Below are 22,348 nucleotides of genomic sequence, written 5' to 3' on the forward strand. Positions count from 1 at the left end.
CCCCTGCATCCATCACTCTTTAATATCTTTATCAGCAATTTGGATGAGGGGATTGAGTGCACCCTCAGTAAGTTTGCAGGTGGGCAGGAGTGTTGATCTGCTTGAGGCTGTTCATAGGGATGTGGACAGGCTGGATCGGTAGGCCAAGGCCAATTGTATGAGTTTCAACAGGGCCAACGCCGGGTCCTGCACTTGGGCCACAACAACTCCATGCAATGCTACAGGCTTGGGAAGAGTGGCTGGAAAGTTGCCCAGGACAAAAAGACCTGGGGGTACTGGTCAACAGCCAGCTGAATATGAGCCAGCTGTGTGCCCAGGTGGCCAAGAAGGCCAACAGCATCCTAACCTGTATCAGAAATAGTGTGGCCAGCAAGATTAGGGGAGTGATTGTGCCCCTGTATTCAGCACTGGTGAGGCCACATCTCAAATACTGTGTTCAGTTTGGGGCCACTCACTACAAGAAAGGTATTGGGCATCTTCAGAGAAGGGCAACAAAGCTGATGAAGGGTTTATAGAACAAGTCTTATGAGGAGCAGCCAAGGGAACTGGAGTTGCTTAGCCTGGAGAAAAGGAGGCTCAGGGGAGACCTTAGCTGTCTCTACAACTGCCTGAAAGGAGGTTGTAGAGAGGTGGATGTCAGTCTCTTCTACCAAATACAAGTGATAGGACAGGAGGAAATGGCCTCCAGTTGCACCAGGGGAGGTTTAGATTGGACATTAGGAAAAAAATTCCTCACAAAAAGGGTTGTGAGGCACTGGAACAGGCTGCCCAGGGAAGTGATTGAGTCACCATCCCTGGAGGTATTTAAAAGACGTGTAGATGTGGTGCTTAGGGACATAGTTTAGTGGTGGACTTGGCAGTGCTAGGTTAATGGTTGGACTCGAGTTAAGGGTCTTTTCCAAGCTAAACAATTCTATGATTCTGTGATCCTACTCATCCCAGTTGGGAGGTTAGAGCACAGCCCTCTGAACTTGCCTTTGCTGCTGTGCTGGGGGCCAGGGAGGAGCAGCACAGCCCAGGCAGTGCTAGTCCTCCTTCAGAGTGAACAGGACTTCAGACCGCTGTTCTTCATGCAGAGGAAGAGCAAAGGGGAGAGGATATAAGGACAGTGGTGCAGGACCAGAGCAGCTGGGATTGCATCAGAGAGGAACAGAGAAGTGTGCAGAGCACAAGCACAGCTCCCCATCAGCATGGGGCAATGCCCAGCAAGGCTGCAATGGGGGTCCCAGGAAGGGGGAAGATGAAGCTCAGAGTTAGACAGATGCCAGGTAGGCATGGTGGGAAGGAAACCCAGAAGCAAGAGCAGGAAAATAGAGCTCCCTGCATCTCTGCAAGCTAGAGGAAGGGGTGTTAAGTGTTGTCATTTGCTCAGCTGTACTGTGGCCAAGACAGCCAGCAGGGAAAACCAATTTTGTTTCCCCTTCCTTAGCAGCACCACATGGTTTTGGAAGCATGGGCAGTCCTCCTGGCACTGTTGTGTTTCCAGCAGAACCTTGCTGTATGACAGCAGTGTCTCAGCACACGAGAGGGGCTAACAGCACCAGCCTGCGAGCTCTGAGCACTGATGCTCAGAGTTCAGAGCCTACAGCTCTTGCAGGCAGCAGCAGGGAGGTGGGGGCCCTGATTCTCCAAGGGGATAATGTCACCCTCAGAGGGAACCTGAGGTGTTAGGAAACAGCCACTCTCGTGGTGAAAGGAGCCAGGCAATCGATTCATGCTCATTGCTCTCAAGGCAAGGAATGTGCATGTTAATGCATGCTGAATTATTAACATTTCTCAGTCTCAACCTTTGTGGCTGCTGTGTTGCCTTGCTCCAATCTTTCCTCCCCATGGTCCCCTCAGTGAATGGGGAACAGTCTCCGTGCTGTCCTTTCTCCCTGTCCTGTGGGATCCAGGGCACAGGCTCAGGTTGCACTGCTCTGCTCACCGCTCCAAAGTTTCACTTCACCTCCCAGGGAACGCTTTCTGTGGGGAGGCATGCTGAATAGTGGAGCAGCACAGAGCCCTTACAGATGCCTATTCTTGGGATGAATGACAATGAATCTCGTTTTTGACAGTCTTCTAGTTTAACTGAACCTCTGAGTTACACTATTGTCCATTGAAATAATTTTATCATTCACAGCAATTTTCCCTGTGCTGTTCTTGCAAAACCTCCAAAGCACCTTCTCTGATCTTTATCCAATAGGAGATTTAAAAAAAAAAATTGCAAATCCTTGTCAAGAAAATTGTAATAAAAAGGAAAATTTCATTGCTGCAATAAATGAAGAACAACAAAATTTTCTGGAGCATTTAAGGTAGCATCATGGGGCTGTGCTAGCCCATGTGATTTGACTTGTAAATTGGACAGAAATTCTAATAATACTGCTTTTTGAGGAGTTATACTGATTTAAATTATTACCAGACTCTTATGCTAGGAAAGCAAGCTACTTAAATTGCTGGCTTGAGCCTGAGGAATGTGTTGATGGTGCTCTGCAAGCTGCTGTGAGAGTTCTGCCAGCTCTCAGTAATGCTAACTGACAGCATCTCCCCTTCTCCCTCCATATTGACTGGGACAAGAAGCTGCCGATTAACCCCCAAGAGGATCGGAGGCTGATGTAGCCTGTCCCTTCCTTTGCATGTGCCCCTGCCAGAGTATCGTCCAGGCCAGATCTCTCACCAAAGGCATTGCCCTGACCCCCCTCCCACCTCCCATGTTGATAGCTGACCCCTACACGTGGCATCTATTTTTAGCAGCTGCAGTGCCTTGGGCACCACTGCTCTCTGGTGCAGAGCAACGAACCCATCTTAGCAGCTCTGCTGGTGTGCTAACAAGGGGAGGCCAGCTCAGCTGTTCTGGGTTGCAAAAATACACCAGAGGCCTGTTTAACCGCTCATCTGTTGCTTGAGAGCTGAGGCACTGCACAGCTTCCTGGCATGATGCAGGCTGCGGTGTGCAGGAGGCATGGCCCGTGTCAAGGTTGGCAATGCTGCAGCGTGCCCACCCTCTTGTATGGTTTGATCTGCAGGAGAATTTTCCTTGCCATTCATCCCTTCCCAGGCACACAAGTGCACTAACCACCTCTGCTGGACAGGGCAGAGCCGCTTTTGAAGGGGCTCAGCCCTTTCTTTCACCTTGCAAAGCACTGCTGAGAGAGCCCCTAGCCCCTTTGAAGTGCATCTCCCCTGTGCTGGGGAGCAGGGGGCGGTCAGCTTTTGGCTTCCCCAGGGAGAGGTGGCTGCAGCACCCACTGGCTCTGCCTCTGCAGGACACATCCAGGGGGACACAGCACTGATGGGGCTCAGCATGGCCCCAGGAGCACCCTGAAAGTAGTGCTTGACGTGGGGCACAGTGCAGGGTGCAGGGGAGTCTGCAGTGAGCTGTGCTGACTCTGGTCTCACAGGGCTGGGAGTCAAAATCTGTTTGTGCATGCTGGGCTCTGACCTTCCTGCATGGCTTCCTGTCCTCCGGTCTCTTGTCTTCCCATGTCCCTGTACGTGAGTTCCTATGTACCTTCCGTCTCCCTGTCCTGGCCTCACACCACTTTCTCTCCGACTCTGTAGTGGCCTCCGGTGCCTGCCAGCCTGTTTGCCTGGTGCATGTGTGTTGGTGCTCTGTGCACACCTATGGCTTTATCCTTGAAGTTTGCTCTTTTTTATTTTAATACAGTGTGGGCGGGTGGGTTTGGTCCTTGGATGGGGACGGAATTTGAACAGCTTCTACCTGGAATACTTCAACACCATGTTCCTTGGAAACCAAAACCTGACTTTTAATGAATGGTGCTGGGATGCTTTGGTTGGAAAGACACGCCATCATGTTAAACCATTGCCATGTCCATCAGGTTAACTCCGTATTTTCATGACTGCGTAGCACTTGAGTACACTTTCAGTTCTGTCTCGTTTGGGGAGTGTGGCCCCATCAGTCAGGTAATGCCTCACTGGCTATCACTCATGTAGCTATTGATTTGAGATTTAATAATTGATTAAAAGAAACAACCAGCAAGACTTTGGATTTAGACATTTTAAAAAAAAAAAAAAAAAAAGATAAAGAAAAAGCAAAGCAAGTTATCCTTCCCCAGCTGGTAAGGAGCTAATGAGCCCTGTTTTGTCACCAAGACAGTGTGTAGTACACACACGATGTTGACAGTATTGTCTGATTTATCATGAAGTCTTAGCTCTGTTGTACATGGTAGCGTGGGGGCTTCTGTATTCAGTCTGTTTCTGCAAGCCTCTTGGTTTGGGGATGAATCATCAAAGAGAGCACTAGTGACAGATATCTGATGTGGAGAGAGTCAGCTTGGCAAGCAGAGCTGACACCTCTGTGGCTCACCGGGCTGTCAGCAGCTTTACCATCTGTGGAGACACTGTGGTGGCAGGAGCCAGGCCAGCAGATCCGTGTCTCCCTGGACCCCCAGCACCTGTGGGGCTGGTCGTGCCTGCGGCATGTTGTGAGCTGGCACTGCTCAGGCTCCTGCCTGATTTCTGCCTGCCCCCAGCACTGCAGCTGTTAGCTGCTCCACCAGTCTGATGCACTGATGGAGGAGCGTAATTGGCAAGGAGAGGCTCCTCAGGAGCTGGTCAGTTGTGAACCCAGCCCATGCTCTGGTGCTGCCTTTCTGGTGGAGGAGGCTAGAGGAGAGCAGGGCTGCTGGGCAAGACACGTTTGAGCAGTTTCCTTTTTTAACTACAGACTGAAATGAGATTGCCCAGAGGAGACAAAGATTACTGAGCACAGTTGTTTCTCTACCCTTGCTTAAATAGGCCCATAACACTAACCCTGAAGAAGGGGCCTCATTTCTCAGTGTCACTTTCCTGATGGGAATGCATATGGCAAGGAGCTTTAGAGCTTTATTGTAGCTAAGAGTTGCTTACAAGTAAGTCTTGAATGAAATACCCAGCAAGAGATCGGTATGAAGAGAAGCTGTGCAATGAAATAAGGAGGAATACATTTCCCAAAGTGCTGCCACAAAGGTGGGGAGGGTTCTACCAGCCTAGCTCTCTTCTGTCAAAATGGATATGATCTCACATCTGTCAGGATTAGTTCTCTCCTGCCCAGCAAGGTGATCTGTTCAGGCCCTGACAGTGTCATCCAGCTCTGGTGACTTTTTTTCCGAGCCAAGGTAGAACCTGAGTTACGTTTTGAAAGGAATTATATTTTATTTAGCAGCCCACGTGTACTAATTCAGAAAGAAACCCTTCTGCTGCTTCTGCCCAAACCCTGAGAGGTTTAGGGGATGGGTTGCTTTACTCTAGAGCTAATAAATTGAGCAGGTAATTCCATTTTGCAGAGCTTCAGTGGGCCCTGTACAGAGAGAGTGTGACTGGCATTTGTGCACGCTCACTAATTAGAGGGATGCAATTTAAATGGAGGAATGTTTCATGATAGTAATATGATTTCAAAAGGCTATGTATGGAGGGAATGGATTGAGCTATCCGTTAATGAGTTCTAATAAGATGCCAGTGGCTAAGGAAGGAAAGCAAACTGTGTGCAATTTGGCAAAGCAGTGAACAGCTTTTACACTTCATTTTATCTGTCCCGAGGGATAGACAGGGAAAAAGGTTGAACACCCCTCACGTACCCCTGCGGTGCAACTGAGTGCTCTCTGCTGGTTCTGTGACCCTACTAGCTGTTTCCTCCTTGTTTCAGTGCGGCGTGTTGCTCCTCGATTCTCTATCCCTCCGAGCAACCACGAGGTGATGCCTGGGGGGAGCGTGAACCTCACATGCGTGGCAGTAGGTGCTCCGATGCCCTACGTGAAGTGGATGGCTGGTGTTGAGGAACTGACCAAAGAGGATGAGATGCCTGTCGGTAGGAATGTCCTGGAGCTGAATAACATTGTGCAGTCTGCCAACTACACCTGTGTGGCCATCTCCTCCCTTGGCATGATCGAAGCCACAGCCCAGATCACTGTCAAAGGTAAGGAATTATTTCTCGTGGTGCTTCTACTTGGGTTTCAATGGTGTAGCCCTTTGCCAAAGTGGTTTTGGGTGCAGCCAGCTGACTGCAGACTCCTGTGACTTTTCCATCTTGCAAGGGAGGTTCCCAAACCCACAACTTTGGTTTTTCCTGCTCAGAGTATAATATTTGCTTTGGACGTCATTTTCTCTCTCCCTACACGTGGCATGACGGGAGGCAGGCTTGTGTCAGGCTAGGCCCCTGTCATGCCACAAGGGAACCTCACAGACTCTGTGCTGATCCTAGCAATTTCTGTCTTGTTCATGCATCAGCAGGATCAGCTCAGCACCTGGGCAGGGGCTGTGGATGTCTGCAGTCAGAGAGCTGTTTGCACAGAGATGTCTTCTTGCAGCAAGGGCAGGACAAGAAGGTTAATCCCAGCAATGTGAAGTGTCTGTGGGCCTTACCAGAATAAGTATCCTCCCCCCTGTGAGGAGGAGCTATAGGCATTCATTTTAAAATTGTTGCATATTCCTCTGTGAATTTTCTTTTTTCGCTTACTGATCTGCCTCTTTCCCTTTCTTTTTCTTTTGTTGCTGCCCTTAAGGTGTGCTTCCTGCTGCCATTTCACAGGTAGCTTTGCCCCAAAGATTACATTATTGCTTATTGCTTGACTGCTGGGTACAGGGCAGCCCACCCAGACAGCTTCCTAACAGGAGGCTAAAGTACCTGTCCTGCCTTTCCCACCTGGGCCAAGCAGGTCGACACTACTGCTCTCCTTGCAGTTGATTTGTAGCTCAGATTTCCACAGATGCGTCATCTTTTGAGTCTATCTGTTCTTGCAGGCCCCCTCCTGCACTTTGGCCACCCTTAGAACCAAGTCCTTCTTGAACAAATCACAGAATTTTAGCCCTCTCTGACCTGGAGATTAAGAGCAAATTCTCTTTCCCCTGGTGCCAGTCAGAAGATGCTTTTAACCTTAGCTGTACACTGCTCCCTTTACTCGCAGAACCTGCTAGTCAGTACCTTTTCCAGGCCCCTTTTTCTTACAGAGCACAGGGATTGCTTTGGTTATAGTACATACTCAAGGGTGTACAGAAGGGGTCATGATGGGGAGGTGGTTTGGACATGGAGGGAGGAGGTGGGAGCTGCATCATTGCACTGATGTTTTTTGTACCTCTTTGTACCTGGGATGACTCTGCCTCACTCCCTCTTTGGCTGATTTGATGCCTGTTGCCACCCCAGGACAGGGAGCGGTCTGCTCAGCTCCTTTAGCCCTTTACCTGCCTTCTTGTTTTTCTTGTCTTTTCTGCACCTTCACTCTGGATGTCTTACTGCCTTTGTCACTAACTCCTTCACCCAGTGTTGCTTCTCATGTGCTTGCTGGAAAGTACAGAATCATAGAATGGTTTGGGTTGGAAAGGACCTTAAAGATCATCTTGTTCCAACCCCCCTGCCATGGGCAGGGACACCTTCCACACACTACTTCCACAAAGTAGACTGTTTGCAGGCAGGCAGGAGAAGCAAGATGTCACAGAGCTAATTGCAGTAAGTGCATTGAACATGCCAGACCTGCTCCTTGCTCACATGCAGGCTGCACACCCAAGAGCTGGCAAGAGTCAAGTTTGCAGCTCCTCAAAGGAAAGGGTGGATGAGTGTCATCTGCCCTTGAAAGCCTGATGGAGGCTGCCAATTTTTTGGGTGCTCTAGGAAATGCGTTGCTTCAGGCCATAGTATTGGGCAGGATGCATTTGCCCTCCCTGAGTCCTCCATGGGTAGTGGTATGATGTCTCGTTGTGGGTTGCATGCCTTTCCCTCCTCCCATGCCAGTTCAGCCCTCACCGATTTTCTCAGTATTCATCTTGCAGTAGCACTGGAAAAGGCATCCTCCCCAGCACTCAGGGCAGGCATGCTTCTGTGCTAAAGTGCCTGCCCTCCTCAGCCAAACCATGTGGAAACCGGAAACCTGATGGCTTTGCCAAAGTATGAAGTACTTGAGGATCTTAATTTGGGCTGAGCATTTTTCCTAGTTCCTTGTCAAGCACAGCTGCATTACAAGTCACTGATGACTTTAACTAGAGTGGTTCATAGGAGGTTTAAACTTACTGTAGACTTTAATTCAGTCATTGTCTTAAAGCATTTGTGTACTCTGCAAATCTCACATGCACTCATTCTCTTTCTTTGTTCTTTTGGTAAAATGGCAAGTCTGGAAATGTTTGCTTGCAGTAGTTGCATTCTCATTAAGACTTCAGAGATGTCAATGTCACGGAGTTCTTGCGTAACAGTTTATTGCCTGGTTGCAGTTTGACACACCACCCAGTGAAATAGTGGATGTGAAAGTCGGTAATTTCTCTGGCTGTATCCCTCCTGCAAGTACTGTAATACTTACAAGGCATTCCCTCATCAGCCCATCTGACAGTACTGTCCATGAACTCCCTATGGCCTAAGATGCTGTCTCTGTGGAAGCAGGAGCATAGCTCCAGATTACCTGTGGTGCTCTGATTGCTTTACTGTATCCCTTTGTAAATCAGCTGTACACCTGGCTTCTGGGGCCAGCCCAGCCCAGAAAGTACCTTCCCACTGCCAGCTGAACCCCCATGACAGAAACATTCCGGCATCCCTGTTGAATTACCTTTATTTAGCCTGCTGCTGGTAAGTGCGTCACGCACGTCTAATAACATGATTGCTCTGTTTATCCTTCCATTAAGAACCACTTCAAGCAATATATGGTAATATAAAAATGCATGTTCTAGAGTATGAAATGATTTCTGCTTTTTAAAGAAGAATGTTAATGGGAGGTGGCAGCTCCATTTTTATCCCAGTGCACATTGCAGGGTTTGAGCTGACTGAATTGTTTAAATCACACCTCTCTGCTTTCCAATTGCAGCACTGCCAAAACCTCCGACAGAGCCATTAGTGACCGAAACAACAGCTACCAGCGTGACCCTCACCTGGGATTCAGGCAACTCTGACCCCATTTCCTATTATGTCATCCAGTACAAGCCCAAATCCTTGGAGGGTCAGTTCCAGGAGGTGGATGGTGTGGCAACAACCCGCTATAGCATAGGTGGGCTCAGCCCCTTCTCGGAATATGAGTTCCGGGTCATCGCAGTCAATAACATTGGCAGGGGTCCCCCCAGTGAACTGGTCGAGGCCCGGACAGGAGAGCAAGCTCCTTCAAGTCCACCCCTGAAAGTCCAGGCACGGATGCTGAGTGCCAGCACCATGCTGGTCCAGTGGGAGCAGCCAGAGGAGCCAAACGGACAGATCCGAGGGTATCGTGTTTACTATACCACCGACCCACATCTGCCTTTGAGCATGTGGCAGAAACACAACACTGATGACAGTCACCTCACCACCGTGGGGAGCCTCATCACAGGGACCACATACAGCATCCGTGTCCTGGCCTTTACTTCAGTGGGTGACGGACCCCCCTCGGACATCATCCAGGTCAAAACGCAGCAAGGGGGTACGTATGAAGTGAGGTGCCATGACTCTGTGTCTGGCCCCGTGGTGTGCAGCTCAGCTGTGTGTCTGATCTGCATCACACATCACAACTGCACTTGGTGCTCAGATGGTTGCAGGTCAGAGTGGCGTCCCTGACCCACAGCCATCATGTTTAAGCTGTCAGCTTGTCCTGGGGAGTCGGTATATATCTCTATACAGGTTGCATAGCCCATAGTTTTGTCTGGGATACAGTAGCTAAAAATGTGACACAAGGTCCTGAATGTGGATATTGGCACCTATGTAACTGACCCTTTCTGGGGTCTGAGTACACATGTGGAAAGAAGGAGCTGGGATGCAGTCACTGGCTGGAAGTGAGCACAATTCCCATAGTCACCTGCCTGGGTCCCAGAGGTACTTGCTTGTTGCCTGGACTGTTCCAAGAGCACAGTATGGGGGAGAGGGAAGAAGGGAGGATCCAGAAGGAATGAAAGAGGATCCTCGCAAGGTGAAATGCAGCATCTGCAAAGCCACACAACTCCTTTCCCTGCATCTGCCTCCTGGCACTAACAATGTGTTTGGTCCCCAGTTCCCGCCCAGCCAGCTGACTTCCAGGCAGAAGCAGAGTCTGATACCCGCATCCTGTTGACATGGCTGCCTGCCTCTCAGGAGCGCATTACCAAATATGAGCTGCTGTACTGGGAAGGAGAGGATGGCGCTCAGGTAAGGATCCTGCCTCTGGAGCAGCAGCACTCGGGGCCGGACATCACAATTCAGCAGCTTGGAAAGGGTGTCTGCTTGAGCTGGGGTGGCAACAAGACTGTTTCTTCTGTTTCTTCTGTCTCAGAGGGGTGTGATAGGAGTATGGCTTCTGTGTCAGTGACCTCAACAGTGCTTGTTGATGCCCAGCAAAGTAGCTAGTGGCTGGTTTGGTACTGGAAAGGCTCCAGAATACCAGGACACTGCTGGTGTCTTTAAACAGTAGGGCTTCTAGGTGGGTCTGAAATGACCTCCAGTATAAGCCTGCAGCTCCAGGACTGCTTACAGTTAAGGAACAGATTGAGGATGGCCTAGAGAGAGCCCTTCCACATTTACTGCCAGGTCTGTAAAGGAAGTCCAGCTCTGAATATATCAAAAATAGTGCTGACTTCAGGGCAGCACAGTGAGAACTGTGGCATGGCAGCATCAGTGTCCCATGGTCCTCTCATCCTCCTGTATGTATAATGGCTTGAGAGCTGCCAGAAATAAGTGCCCTCCCAGGTGAAGCAGCAGCAACACTACTCCTTTACCAGCACTGTTTAGGTGCGTTAGAGATCCTGACTGCTCCAGGACAAGGGCTTTACTCTGTTTCACAGGCAGACACTGTCTGTTGGAAGGAAACACACTCATGTGTCCTGTGTCCCTTGTCTGAACTGTATAGCTAGACCCAGCATTCCCAGAAAGCTGTCAGGCAGTGAGTGCAGTCTGGACACCAGGCCGTATAGCCTGTCTGTCAGAGAAGTCTCATTCCTTGCAGAGTGGTTGTATTTCACCCAGGAAGCTCCATGTCTTGGAGTTCTGCAGGACTGCAGCAGGTTTGGCAGCGTGGCTGTGACTTTCTGTGGGGCCAGAATGGATAATGGCCTATTCCCTAGGCACTGGGAGCTGAGTGCCAACTTTTCTGTGTTCTCCGACTACACCAAATAATCTGTGTTTTATTTGCCAGCAAAAGGTGGAGTTTGACCCAACCTCCTCGTATGCTGTGGAAGGTCTCAAACCAGACACGCTGTATAAGTTCCGTCTGGGTGCCCACTCAGAGCTGGGGGTAGGAGTCTACACCCCCACGATTGAAGCCAGAACTGCCCAATCTAGTAAGTGACTGACACTGTACTACTGAAGACAAACCAAAAGCAGTCCAGTTTCCTTTGCCTGGGCACAGAGTAACTCGGTGCCTCTGCCCTTGTGAGTCTGCAGGGATGCCAGCATGCAGTTTGCTAAAGAATGTAATGGGAAAACTAATGGGGTTTTGGATCAGGGCTCTTTGGCAGAGGGGTACACCGAAGTGGTAAGTTCTTTCTTCATGTCCCTTTGATCATGCTGTCTTTCCCTAAGGGCAGATTCATAAAAAGTGATAGAGGAGTGAAACAGGCTGGGAAATTGCTTTGGAGGGATTGATTTGAGTGGATTCATGCATGCACACAAGCTGTCTGGACAGGCGGCACAATGGGCATTTGGCTCTAAATGTGACTGTCTCCAAACCATTGGATTTTCACCCCTTCAATACCCATTCCAGCTGCCATGCATCCACAGGAGTCCATCCCCAGTCCATACACTTGATTGCAAGGTGAGACATCCTTTGAGGACAGATGTGCCTGCGGCTGTCAGGCAGCTGGAGGAGTCAGTTTGGGAAAGTGTCTGTTTGCCTGGGTTGCGTGAGCAAGTGAGACTGCTGCTTCTGGGACTGTAGCACTAGGGGAAACCAGAACAAGCTGCAGCCAAGTTAATAGAGGGGCTAGATAATGAGGTGACCCAGGCAGTATCACTTTCATGCTCATGTGATCACAGAGCAGGAGTTCGCATTGCTCTGATTGGCAGCTCAAAGTGCTGCGCATAAGCAGATTAGGGCTATCAAAGGGCCCTGCGATAAGCTTGTTTTCCTTAACGATTTCTGGGCTTGCTATTATGCAAAGAGCATTAAAAGGGGGAAAAAAGACATTTCCATTATCACTGCCTGTCTGGGATTTACTAGCTATGTGGGGTGAGCAGTTGGCAAAGGCAGCCAGCTTTCCCTGCAGGGAGGGTGCCAGCATACACAGCAGCCAAGAGCCTGAGATGTCCATTAGAAAGGGAGCTCAGGCAGGGAAGAGCAGCTTTGCTCACTATTGGAATGACCTTCTCTCTGAGGAAAACTCAGCTTCATTAACATAGCAGTCACAGGGATTCCTCCACCTTGTTAAGTGAGCTAATGGTGTCTTAGTGCTACAGGATAGACAGGTATGAAAATGGAGAGCGGTTCAGATCATGCAGCTATAAATCTTTGAACACTGAAAACAAATTCTGTGTCTGAGGATTTGTATACCTGTTTCAGATAGCTTTTGTATTGATAGGCAAAGGTTGAAGCAACTCTTCCGCCACTTAAATTAATTCCATCGTTAATTCCTTGAACACACTTAATCAGAGACAGTTGCATGCATAAATGAATCCTTCAGAGTCTCGCATCAGCGCATCTAAGAGAAACCTTGCTTCATAGACTCTTCAAGGCAGACATCTTCCCATGACCTACTCCACATGCTGTCTGCTTACAGGCAGATCTCATACCATTCTCTTTTTAAGGTTGTCGCTTCACTGGCCAGCGGAGCAATAGCTGACTTGCTCTGGCATTTGTTTAGTAAGAGAGATGTGCACAGGTTGGAAGAGATTTGGCCAAAAACCACAGGAATACCTTGGTTTGACTGGTGAAATGCTCCTTACATTGAGGGACCTAAGAGTTCTTCGATTTATCCAATAAGTTACTGGGTCTTGGTTTACAGGCCCCTGCTTGAGAGGATTTCTGATGGCACTGTATTCTGTGAGAAGAGACCTTGGCAGTTACTACTGGACTAGTCAGTTAGGGTGACAAACCACTGGCTGAACAGTCCCAGGGCAGAGTGGATTTTTGGGTACTGGGGGTCTCAAAGTCAAGTAGGTCTTTCAGAAACCTCTGCTTTATCTCAGCAGAAGTTGTGTGCACAATGCACAACTTCCAGGCAGAAATTCTTTGGTCTGCACGTAGCAACACCTCACATTAGATGGCTGGATTGGTGCCCTGTGGCCTTAGAACTTACTAGTCTAGAAAGACTGTCGCTCCCAGCTTTGAATTGGTCTGCTTCCTGCACTCTACCATCTGATTTCCCTAAGAAAGGCTGTTAGATCTTGGGGGTTGACATGTTCAAGGGGGACACAAACTGCAGGAGCAGTCAGACTCCTGTTTTCCAAAGAGCCTGTCTTCAGACTCTATTCCTGGCCCTGAAAAAACAGTCAAGGGTAAGGTAGGAGGCACATCATCACTAATGAGTCACTAATGGGCTGGAGAAGGACTCTGTATTGCTGCTGCTGGGCATTTCTTGTGGCATCCCTGCTCAGGAGCGGTATGGATGCTTGTCCGAGAAAGCCAGAGGGATGCAATGCCCCTTTGCACCCTTCCAGCAGCACAGTTCGGATCCCATCTCCTGAGAATACAACTGCCTTCTGGGCTGTCTTTCCTGCTAAGTTTCTTGCTTAGTTGCTGGGCACCCTGCAAAAAAGTACAAGCAATGCTGCTTTGAGGGCCTGAGGAGCACAGGGGAGTTTTCCAGGAGAGTGCGGTGCCTCAGGCAAGCAGTATGATGCAGGAGAGGAGCGTCAGCTCTGTGCCCTTTGGGTCTCAGCATTAAGATGCTGTTCTTGCTTGAAATACAAAGGTGGGTCTTGAGGCTGCCTTTTCCCTAGCTTAAGGAATAGGTGGGCTGGATGGTGCACAGGGCTGCTGTGAGCCAGCAGGGGAGGCCGGTGTGAGTAGCCTGGAGGCAGCAGAGGTTTACACAGTGTGCATGTGGGTCCATCTGCATGTGTGGGTTCATTATGGCCACCCAGTCTGCTCTTTGCTGGCCCCAGGAGGGACGCTTCCACTCCTTGTGCATTTTAAGTTGATCCTGCTCATGTTACCAAGTTTTATTTTGCTTTCTTTAAGTATTAATCTGAGTTTTTGCCTTGCACATCATATGTGTGACTCTTACCCAGTCAACAGCCAACATTTAACCTGCCCACGCTGCCAGCCAAAGCTGCTTTTGAAGAAGGAGCTCGCTGCTGCATCCCTTTTGCGCTGTGAAGGCCCAAAGCCAGCGCAAAAGTCTCTCCTATGAAGGGCCTCTCTGCCCATAGTGGCAAAGGAAAGGCTTGCCAAGCTCCTTGTGTCTCACCTGTCCCCTCTGAGGGCTGCCGCCAGGCACTGTGTCTACCTTGTGCCCTCCCTGAATTCACTGTTGGTGTTGTTTTGGTACTGTATCTTCCTGCTCTCTTCCCTGCCACTTCTCTGCTGATTAACCAAAAGAGTGTGAGGATTCATTTTCTACCCCTGCTCACTTACAGTATACCAGATGGCAGGGCTGATCCCACTCTGCCTGCCTCATGTAGGCAACCGTTTGCTTCCACACGTTGCTTTGACTTCTCTTTCCTCCAGTGTAGCTGCTATAGCAGCAGCCTGACTCTGCCCAGACATCGTCTCTTCCAGCTCCGTCACTGCCCACTCTTCCTCCATCTTTTCTCTCTCCAGGCACCCCAGCCCAGGTGTCAGAGCCATCTTGACTGCTCCCTGAGCACAGAAGTGGGTACTGAGTTAGATGCAGCCTGCGACTGCCTCTACAAGTGGGCCTTGTTCCCAGCAAGCAGAGGTCACCAGTGGCATTGGGAGGTCCTGCTGTCCCCAGCTTTCCTACATCTTCTCCCACTGCCAACCTGTGCCCAGCAAAGCCAAGGCACAATTGTTGGGTGCTTTGATGATCTGAGGTCCCTGCTGCCATCTGGAGTAACTTAGGTTGTGTTTGCCTTTGCACAGGTGGTGAGCAGGCAGGCTTGTCCCTGTGCCTCGGGAAGGCTGGCTCTGGTGCACTGATGGCTTCAAGGACTGCAGGATGGGGAAGGGCATCAATCTTTTTTCAGGTGTTCCTAGGGTGCAGTGAAGAGTGGAAGTGGCCTTTCATCTGCCATGGCAAAGCCAGATACCTTGTACTCCGTTATTGCTTGGCCAGGCAGCTTCCTAGCCTTAGAGCAACTGTGCACGCCTTTTTTGGTGATGGTGCCCTGCACTCTGCTTAGGGCACTTGCCTTCTGTGCAAGCACCCAGGGATGCACCCATCTTCCTTCTGCCTTCCCCGACCAAGTGGGCTCCCTTCCTTCTCCAGGTTTCCACTCTTGCCTTCTGTGCAAGCATGCTGTCTGCAGTATGCCTGGACAGTGAGGCCAAAAGAGAGGAGGCTGCTGCTGCTGTGAGAGGGCTCCAGTGCTGCTGAGGCCCTTTCACAACAGGACAGCAGTTCCACAAGGCTGGAGAAGCGAACAAACCAGGCAAGTGTCCTAGAGATGCTCTGCTTTATCCAGGTCATCTCTCCTTTCCCGATCCCTCTCTTCCCTTGCCAGATTTGTTTCACTGCTCTCCCCCAGCAATGCTTTGTGGAGAGGACTGCTCCTCATCCCAGTGAGAAGCATCCGCTGCCCAGATCCCATTCCTTCCCCTGTGGCTGATTAACATTGCTGGGATGTAGAAGTTAATGCAAACTGCAGGTGTTGTTTTGCCTGGGAGGGGACAAGACATGCCTACCTTCCCCTGTACAGCTCCATTGGCCAGGAATGAGGCAGGTAACCTGTTTGGCAGGCATGAAACAGTCAGTCCCAGATACTAGGCACACGTGCAAAGTAGCACAACCATGTCATCTCTTGTTTCCAGATGGTGTCTAGCTCCCACCCGGGTCAGGGTGCTGCTCACAGCTGATGGTCATGATTTCAAACCCTGCCTGGACACAGTCCAGCTGACCTCAAGTCACCTGCTTTCTCTACCCTCTTTTGTTTCCTCTAGTTGTCTAGGAGTGGGTTTTTGCAAGCCTTCATAAAATCTGGTGTGTGAGCTTTCCCTTCTGCCACTCTTGCCTTCTGTAGCTTCCTGCCTCTTCTGGTTTCCATCTGCTTCAGATCTTCACTGAAAGCATCTTTCTTTTCCCTACCAGTCTCTCCCTCTCTCTCCCTCACTTCCCCCCTTCCCTTACTGCCATTTGTTGTGTTTGGTAAAGTGAACGTCGAGAACTGCTTTGGGAAGTGGTGTTCTCTGATGCAGAACAGTGCTTCTGTCTCCATGCTGTTCATCAAGCTTTCAAATACAAATTGCCCCTAGTGCCATCTCTGATGATCTGCCAGAAAGGAGACTACTGGCTGTGTTTCCATGTGTACTTTCAGTGTTTGGTTGGCTGGGTAAAAGTTCCCTGTGCATTTTGGTTTGTCCTTCTACTCATTTCCCTTCATCTCCCCACTTCATTTATTTATCCCCAGCCCCCTCCGCCCCACCCCAAGAAGTCGAGTGTGTAAGCACCAGCTCCACTACCATCCGGGTAAGTTGGGTGCCACCGCCTGCCCAGAGCCGCAATGGGGTCATCACTCAGTACTCCATTGCGTACCAGGCAGTGGAAGGAGATGACAACACCAAGCATGTGGTGGATGGCATTGGACAGGAGCACTCCAGCTGGGAGATCAAGGACCTGGAGAAATGGACCGAGTACAAGGTGTGGGTAAGGGCTCACACTGATGTGGGGCCAGGACCGGAGAGCATCCCTGTGCATGTGCGCACTGACGAGGATGGTAGGTGTTACTGAACAGCTCCTTCAGCTACCACCTTGGGGTAACCAGGACTTTCCTAGCTGAGTTGCTGGAAAAGCAGGGAAAGGGAGAGGGCATAGTGACCTGGAAGTGCTTTTCAGGCAGGACCAAAGGAGCAGTTCTTTGGTCAAGGGAGTGGGTCTCCACAGTTGCCCTGGAGTGGGGTAGGGGAATTGCTCTGCTGGCCCTGTCTCTTATATGATGGTTGCCTCCAGGCTGTGGGTCAAATGTCCTGGCATAGTCCAGCAAGGGTCCTGTGTGTGTTAGCAGTGCTTCCTGCATACATGAGGAGGCATTATACTGTTTTGCCATTTTGACTTTTTAGTGTTTGGTGGTGGTACATTCCATTTTACTGAATGTAATGCGAGTTCTCCCAGCCAAAGGCTTCTCTCACACTGTGAGATCAGGACTTAAAGTTTACTTGTTGACCTGAAGTCCAGCAAACTAAAGAGGGGAAAAGAAATCCATTTGAAACTTGCAGATACCGCAGGAAAGCTGCTTCCTGCGCTGGCTTCCAGGCAAGCCACAGCTTACATGAATCTGCTCTTCTGCTCAAGAATCAGAATGTTGCATGTACAGAAAACTTTACTGGATACGACAGCTTTAAAGAGAAATTGCTTTGTATTAGCAGGGCTGTCAGTTATGTCACCATGACTTAAGCCATTTCCTTTGAAAGTGCCAGAGCTCAGGGTGACAGTAGGAGCTTCTATGGCTTCATGCTGACCCCAGAAGCTGCTTAATGGAAGGAGAAAGAGATGCAGCATCCAAACAAAGGAAGGATGATCTCCACATTGCCCAGTAAACGTAGCAAATTGAAACCAGACATGTTACAGTTTCACTAAATGGGCTTCCACTGTCCCCCAGGACTCTGTGGCTCTGGAAGTGGTGTCAAGGAATGCTCCCTGACTGCATTCCTGGGCTGGCAAACACATCTGTGTGTATGCTGCTGCCTGTATTGTTTGCTTCAGTTCTCATTCAATAAGAGTTGTAGCCCAGGGGAAGCTGCTACCCCAGAAATGTCGAAACAAGCTCGCTCAGTTAGTTTTTGAGCACCGTAGTTGGACATTCCAGCTCAGCTGTCAGGAGTGATTTCGGATTCCTAGGACATGGTGATGGTCGGTAGATACCCCATGATGAAGGAATGAGAAATGCTGAACTGTGATCTGAAACCAAATTGAACTTTCCCTGTTTGGATCTCAGATGCAGCACATACTTCCCATGATGGGAAGTGTTCCTCGAAACACTGTGGTCTGCTCACATTTACATCTTCTTATGTCCCTGCAACATCCCCATATCATGTCCTGCCAAGGCCTCCTGTCTTTTCTTGCCATCGGAGTTTCACACACAGTTTCTGTCTGATTCTCAGGGAGGATCTTGTTTTTCGCTTGGCCTCCCAACTGTGTGTGGGGGCAGGAGAACCCTGTGGCTTGTGCAAGGTCACTGCACTAAGTGAATTGTGGATTACAGCGTAGGCTGCTCCAGCCAGAAGGTGGTAACTTGAAGCACAGCCCCCTCCATACCTTGAGCTGGCCTCATGGTGCTAAAATGCTCCATTCCTCCTTTCTCTATTTTATTTAATTATCTACAATTAAGAGGGACATCTGGGGAAAACAATGAATTGTCCTGCAGCTTAAGAACTGAGCTTACCTTCTGGGTAGCTGTTTCTTCCCATCTAGTTGGTTGAAATGGCAGTACTTACTATGTCTGCTTGCCAGCTATCCATCCCTAATTATCTAATATTGATTATTTCTTGCTGTGTTGAGAATTGGGGCGTCCAGGGTTCAACACCCCTGGATTTTCTCAGGCACTGGAGGGTGGAAGGTGTCCTGCAGCAGAGGTGCTAGGGTGGAGCCCAGGTCCTTCACTTGGGTACCAGGCATGCGCGTAGCTGTGGTATCCTCCGCAAGGAGTGCACACCTCTGCTCCCAGTAGCTTCAGCTGAAAGGAGCTTTCCAGGAGCAACTGGGAGGCTCATTTTTTAGCATTGACATTTTTGTCACAGTCAATGCAAGACCAAAAAGTAATAAGGAGGTCATTTTTCCAAATGGTAAATAGGGTATAAATACATTTTTAAACAGGCCTCGCCTTGCAAGAAAATTGATATTTTCTGGGCAGTGTAATTTTTCATTTTATTATCAAAAAGCTTTTAGCTAGCCGTGCATGAAATACAGTCCCCAGAGCTGCCACAATCCCCACGGGCCCCTTTATGTGGCTGAGTTCAGTGACTGCTGTCTGTGAGCTCTGGGTTATTGTTTTAGGATGGTGCTTTCCCCCCTCATTAACCTCTTGCCGTCACAGGGGAAGAGCAAGCGTATCCTGCATTCTGGCTGGTGGCAGGTACCAGGGCTCCCCACAAGGCAGGCTCAGTGCCCAGTCACACTACCTGAGGCTGTTGGACTTCATTTAGATGTACGCAGAGGGATATGAGAGGAGGTGTTGTGACAGGCAGGATGCAAAGAAAGCTTCAAAACCCCTGCCTGTGCCGCAGGGCACCGTGAGCTGCAGGTGGTTACCATATTGTTTGTATTCTGCTATATTCTTGTATTCTTCCTTGCTCCCCTACTGCTGGAGACAAGAGAGGGATAGATGGACCTCGGGTCTGATCCAGCACAGTGGCTTTTAGGGATGCTTCTGCATATCACAGTTGTGCTCTTTCCTACTGAGAGTAGCAAAAATGTTTGGATGCTGGGAAGGGATTGAGGATGTGGTCACGCTGGAAAACTGCAATATGACCTCCTGGGCAGGTACAAGGAACTTGTACCTGCAGGGCTGTCCTTGCAGTGAGGTGGAGGAAAGGCATGAGAGATAGCTGACAGCAGTTGTGTGGTACCTGCTAACTGTCTGTCCTGTGTGTGTTACAGTGCCCAGTGCCCCACCACGAAAGGTAGAGGTAGAGTCTGTGAATTCAACTGCCATTCGGGTGAGCTGGAAGCTGCCCATCTCCAACAAGCAGCACGGGCTGATCCGCGGGTACCAGGTTACCTACGTGAAGCTGGAAAACAATGAGCCTCGAGGGCAGCCAGTGATCAAGGACGTCATGCTGTCAGAAGCACAGGTACGGTGTGGGGATCGTGGGCTGGCGGGCATGGCACCTTCCCTCTTTGCAGAGGGCCAAGCTGGCTGGAACCAAGTATTTCTTGTCCTCTTGCGGCTCCAGAGCATGGGACTCAGCCCTGCCTGAGCAAGGCAAAAAGTTTATCCCTAAACTGTGGCTTACAAATGGGTAAAAAGTTTAAGCAGGAAAGGTTGCTGTAGGAAAGATGATGTATTAGATGGTGCTCCTCGTTTACCCCTTCTCCAACATGTACCTCTTTCTGCCTGCCACATCCTGTGCAGACTCCAGCTGGAGCAAATTGTAGTTTTGCCAGTCAGGTTATAAACCATCAGAGAGTTTTAAATAAGCCTTGAGTCTGCTTCTTTGTGCTGCTGACTACATTCAGGGCAAAGCTTCTTTCTCGGCAGAGTCTGCTGGGGTGCTGCCTGCTTATGGGGCATGGGGGCAGCTCTGCACCATTGGGTGGGCACCACACACCAGGCAGGGCAGCCCTCCTCTGGCTCAGCAAACCCTCCCTTCCCTCCTGCTTTTGCAAAGCAGGGACTTGACCTTGCATTGCTTCTTGAAACGAAACTGTAAGTGAAGCCTGCTGAGTCTGGGAAAGGCTGGGCGGGGAGCTCAGGGAAGTGAGGTGCAGGCCCGCATCACCTGTGAATGACTTTGCCTTCTGTAATCCCCACTCATATTTATGCAACCTCCTGGATACCTCACCAGCTGTGAGCTGAGACCCTGTTCCCACACAGTGCTCCAGGCATGGTTTTGCGCTCTGCTCAGACCAGTAACGCGTAGTTGCCTCTTTCCCAAGGTCCACGGAAGTTTTGGGTGCCCTGTCTGCGATGAAATACAACTCTTCTTTGGAGCAAGGGTCCTTTGTCCTGGCTGACCCATGCTGTTCTCAACAAAGATAATAGTATAAATGAAGTAGAGGATCTGTTGCTGTTGAAAGCAATGAGCAATCGGTTCAGAGCTGACTTGCTTGAATGATGCCCAATATAAATACTGGAGAGCTGCAACGATTAATTGATCTGTCTCCTGAACACAGCTGTGAATCGTTTATATGTTTGTCAGTGGGGAGTGCAGTGTACAGAAGTGGCTTTACTCCCCATTCATATTCTGAAGGATAAAACTCAGTAATAATATGGAAGGGGAAAACTTTAAAGAGAGAAAATGCTTTGAGGGTCCTTGCAGTGTTGTCTGGGGCACATCTCTGTTTATGTTTCAGATGTTGCTTTATTTTAATTGTTAGAAAAGCTGCTTACTGCCTGTTACTTATTCCAGGAGGATATAATCTTCTGTGTTGTTTGAACAGTTGATGCTGTGTTGTTCAGCTGGAGTTTGGAGTTAATGGATTCGCCGATAGGTGGGCGAAGTTGGCAATGTTGTTTTTGTTGGTGTTTTAAAATATTTTATGCTTGCCCAGCCAGTTCTGCTTTCACTCCTTACTCACACATTTCAGAGAGAGAAAGCCCATGCTAATGTGCAGGTATAAGGATGCCAGAGCTAGAAACTTTCCAAGGAGTGCTGGATTTTGCATTATTTTGAATGTGTGCATCAAGGAGGCAAGTTGCTTGGCATTTCCTGGCCTGTCAGGTCACTTACCAGTCTTTCATATTTGGTGAATTATGTGGGAAAGTTCTTGATTACTGTGATTGTTTTTTTTTCTGGTGTGTATGGTGCTGAACTCATCCACTGTAATTTTTGGATGGAAGTGAAGGCCAAAATACAGTTGCAGAGAAGTGATTGCTCTGAAGGAGCCATGCCACTCTTGGGATAAAGTAATCATGACCCTGCAGGGAGGAGGTTTCACTGACTTGGCAGAAGAGATTTTATTTTCTGAAAGAGTGAGAAGCCAGGCATGACCTGTGCTTGTGATGAAATACATCTGCTCCAGGAGCTGAAGAACCCTGTAAGAGCTGCCATCTTTCAGTGCAGTGGCTTTGCAAACAGCTGGATCAAACTTTTAACGAGTAATCTTGGAAGAGTTTTTTTCTATGGAAGAAAACAAAAAGATTCACTGGAACACCTATCCCTGAAGGTCACAGGATGAAGATGGCCAGAATATAGCCACAATTCAGTACTCATAAACATTCATACCAGTGCACAAGGAGAGAATTAAACTGATTGAAAATCTAGGGTCAGAGAAGAAATTCCCTGAATGTGTAGGCAGAGCCCCTCCTCCTGCCTAGCCAGGCTGTCTGCTAATTTTGAGTAGGTATATACCACATAATCTGCTTCTCACAGGTAGCATGAAGACACTGGTATTAAAACTGACTCATGATTTTTCCTGATTGAAGATGAGAAATACAGAGAGAGTAAATGAAGATGAAAGGAAAAAGGAAAGGGAATAGAGATGTTAGCTATGCAGATAATATAGACTCTTGAGTTTTCAAAACGATCTGAGCGGAAAGGACTAAAACATCAGCAGAGAAGCGGGGGCCCTGGTGCTGGAGAGATCACATTTTATTTTAGAGCATCCTGGCTAGGGAGAGTAATCAGCTGTTAGGAAGACCCTGCGATGGAGCTGAGGCCTCTCCCTGCCCTCTGTGGCTGCACCTGTGACTGATTACCTCCATCAGACTTTTCTGTGCCTTCCAGTCTGAGCTCTCAGCTCCTACTGA

At 49.3% G+C, this 22,348-nt stretch overlaps 1 protein-coding gene across 3 annotated transcripts in view; it reads left to right on the plus strand.

Moving 5' to 3' along the window:
- PTPRF (protein tyrosine phosphatase receptor type F) overlaps nucleotides 1-22,348 on the plus strand; it is a 253,957-nt gene that overhangs the window by 172,971 nt on the left and 58,638 nt on the right. For all 3 annotated transcript variants that reach the window (XM_086461941.1, XM_086461940.1, XM_086461942.1), the window contains 6 exons: nucleotides 5,624-5,893; nucleotides 8,760-9,341; nucleotides 9,906-10,039; nucleotides 11,022-11,166; nucleotides 16,352-16,657; nucleotides 19,537-19,730. In XM_086461941.1, coding sequence (XP_086318067.1) covers nucleotides 5,624-5,893; nucleotides 8,760-9,341; nucleotides 9,906-10,039; nucleotides 11,022-11,166; nucleotides 16,352-16,657; nucleotides 19,537-19,730 — 1,631 coding nt within the window. The remainder of the gene's footprint in view (nucleotides 1-5,623; nucleotides 5,894-8,759; nucleotides 9,342-9,905; nucleotides 10,040-11,021; nucleotides 11,167-16,351; nucleotides 16,658-19,536; nucleotides 19,731-22,348) is intronic.

The sequence above is a fragment of the Leptosomus discolor genome, chromosome 3, assembly GCF_034619465.1.
Source record: "Leptosomus discolor isolate bLepDis1 chromosome 3, bLepDis1.hap2, whole genome shotgun sequence".
NCBI lineage: Eukaryota > Metazoa > Chordata > Aves > Leptosomiformes > Leptosomidae > Leptosomus > Leptosomus discolor.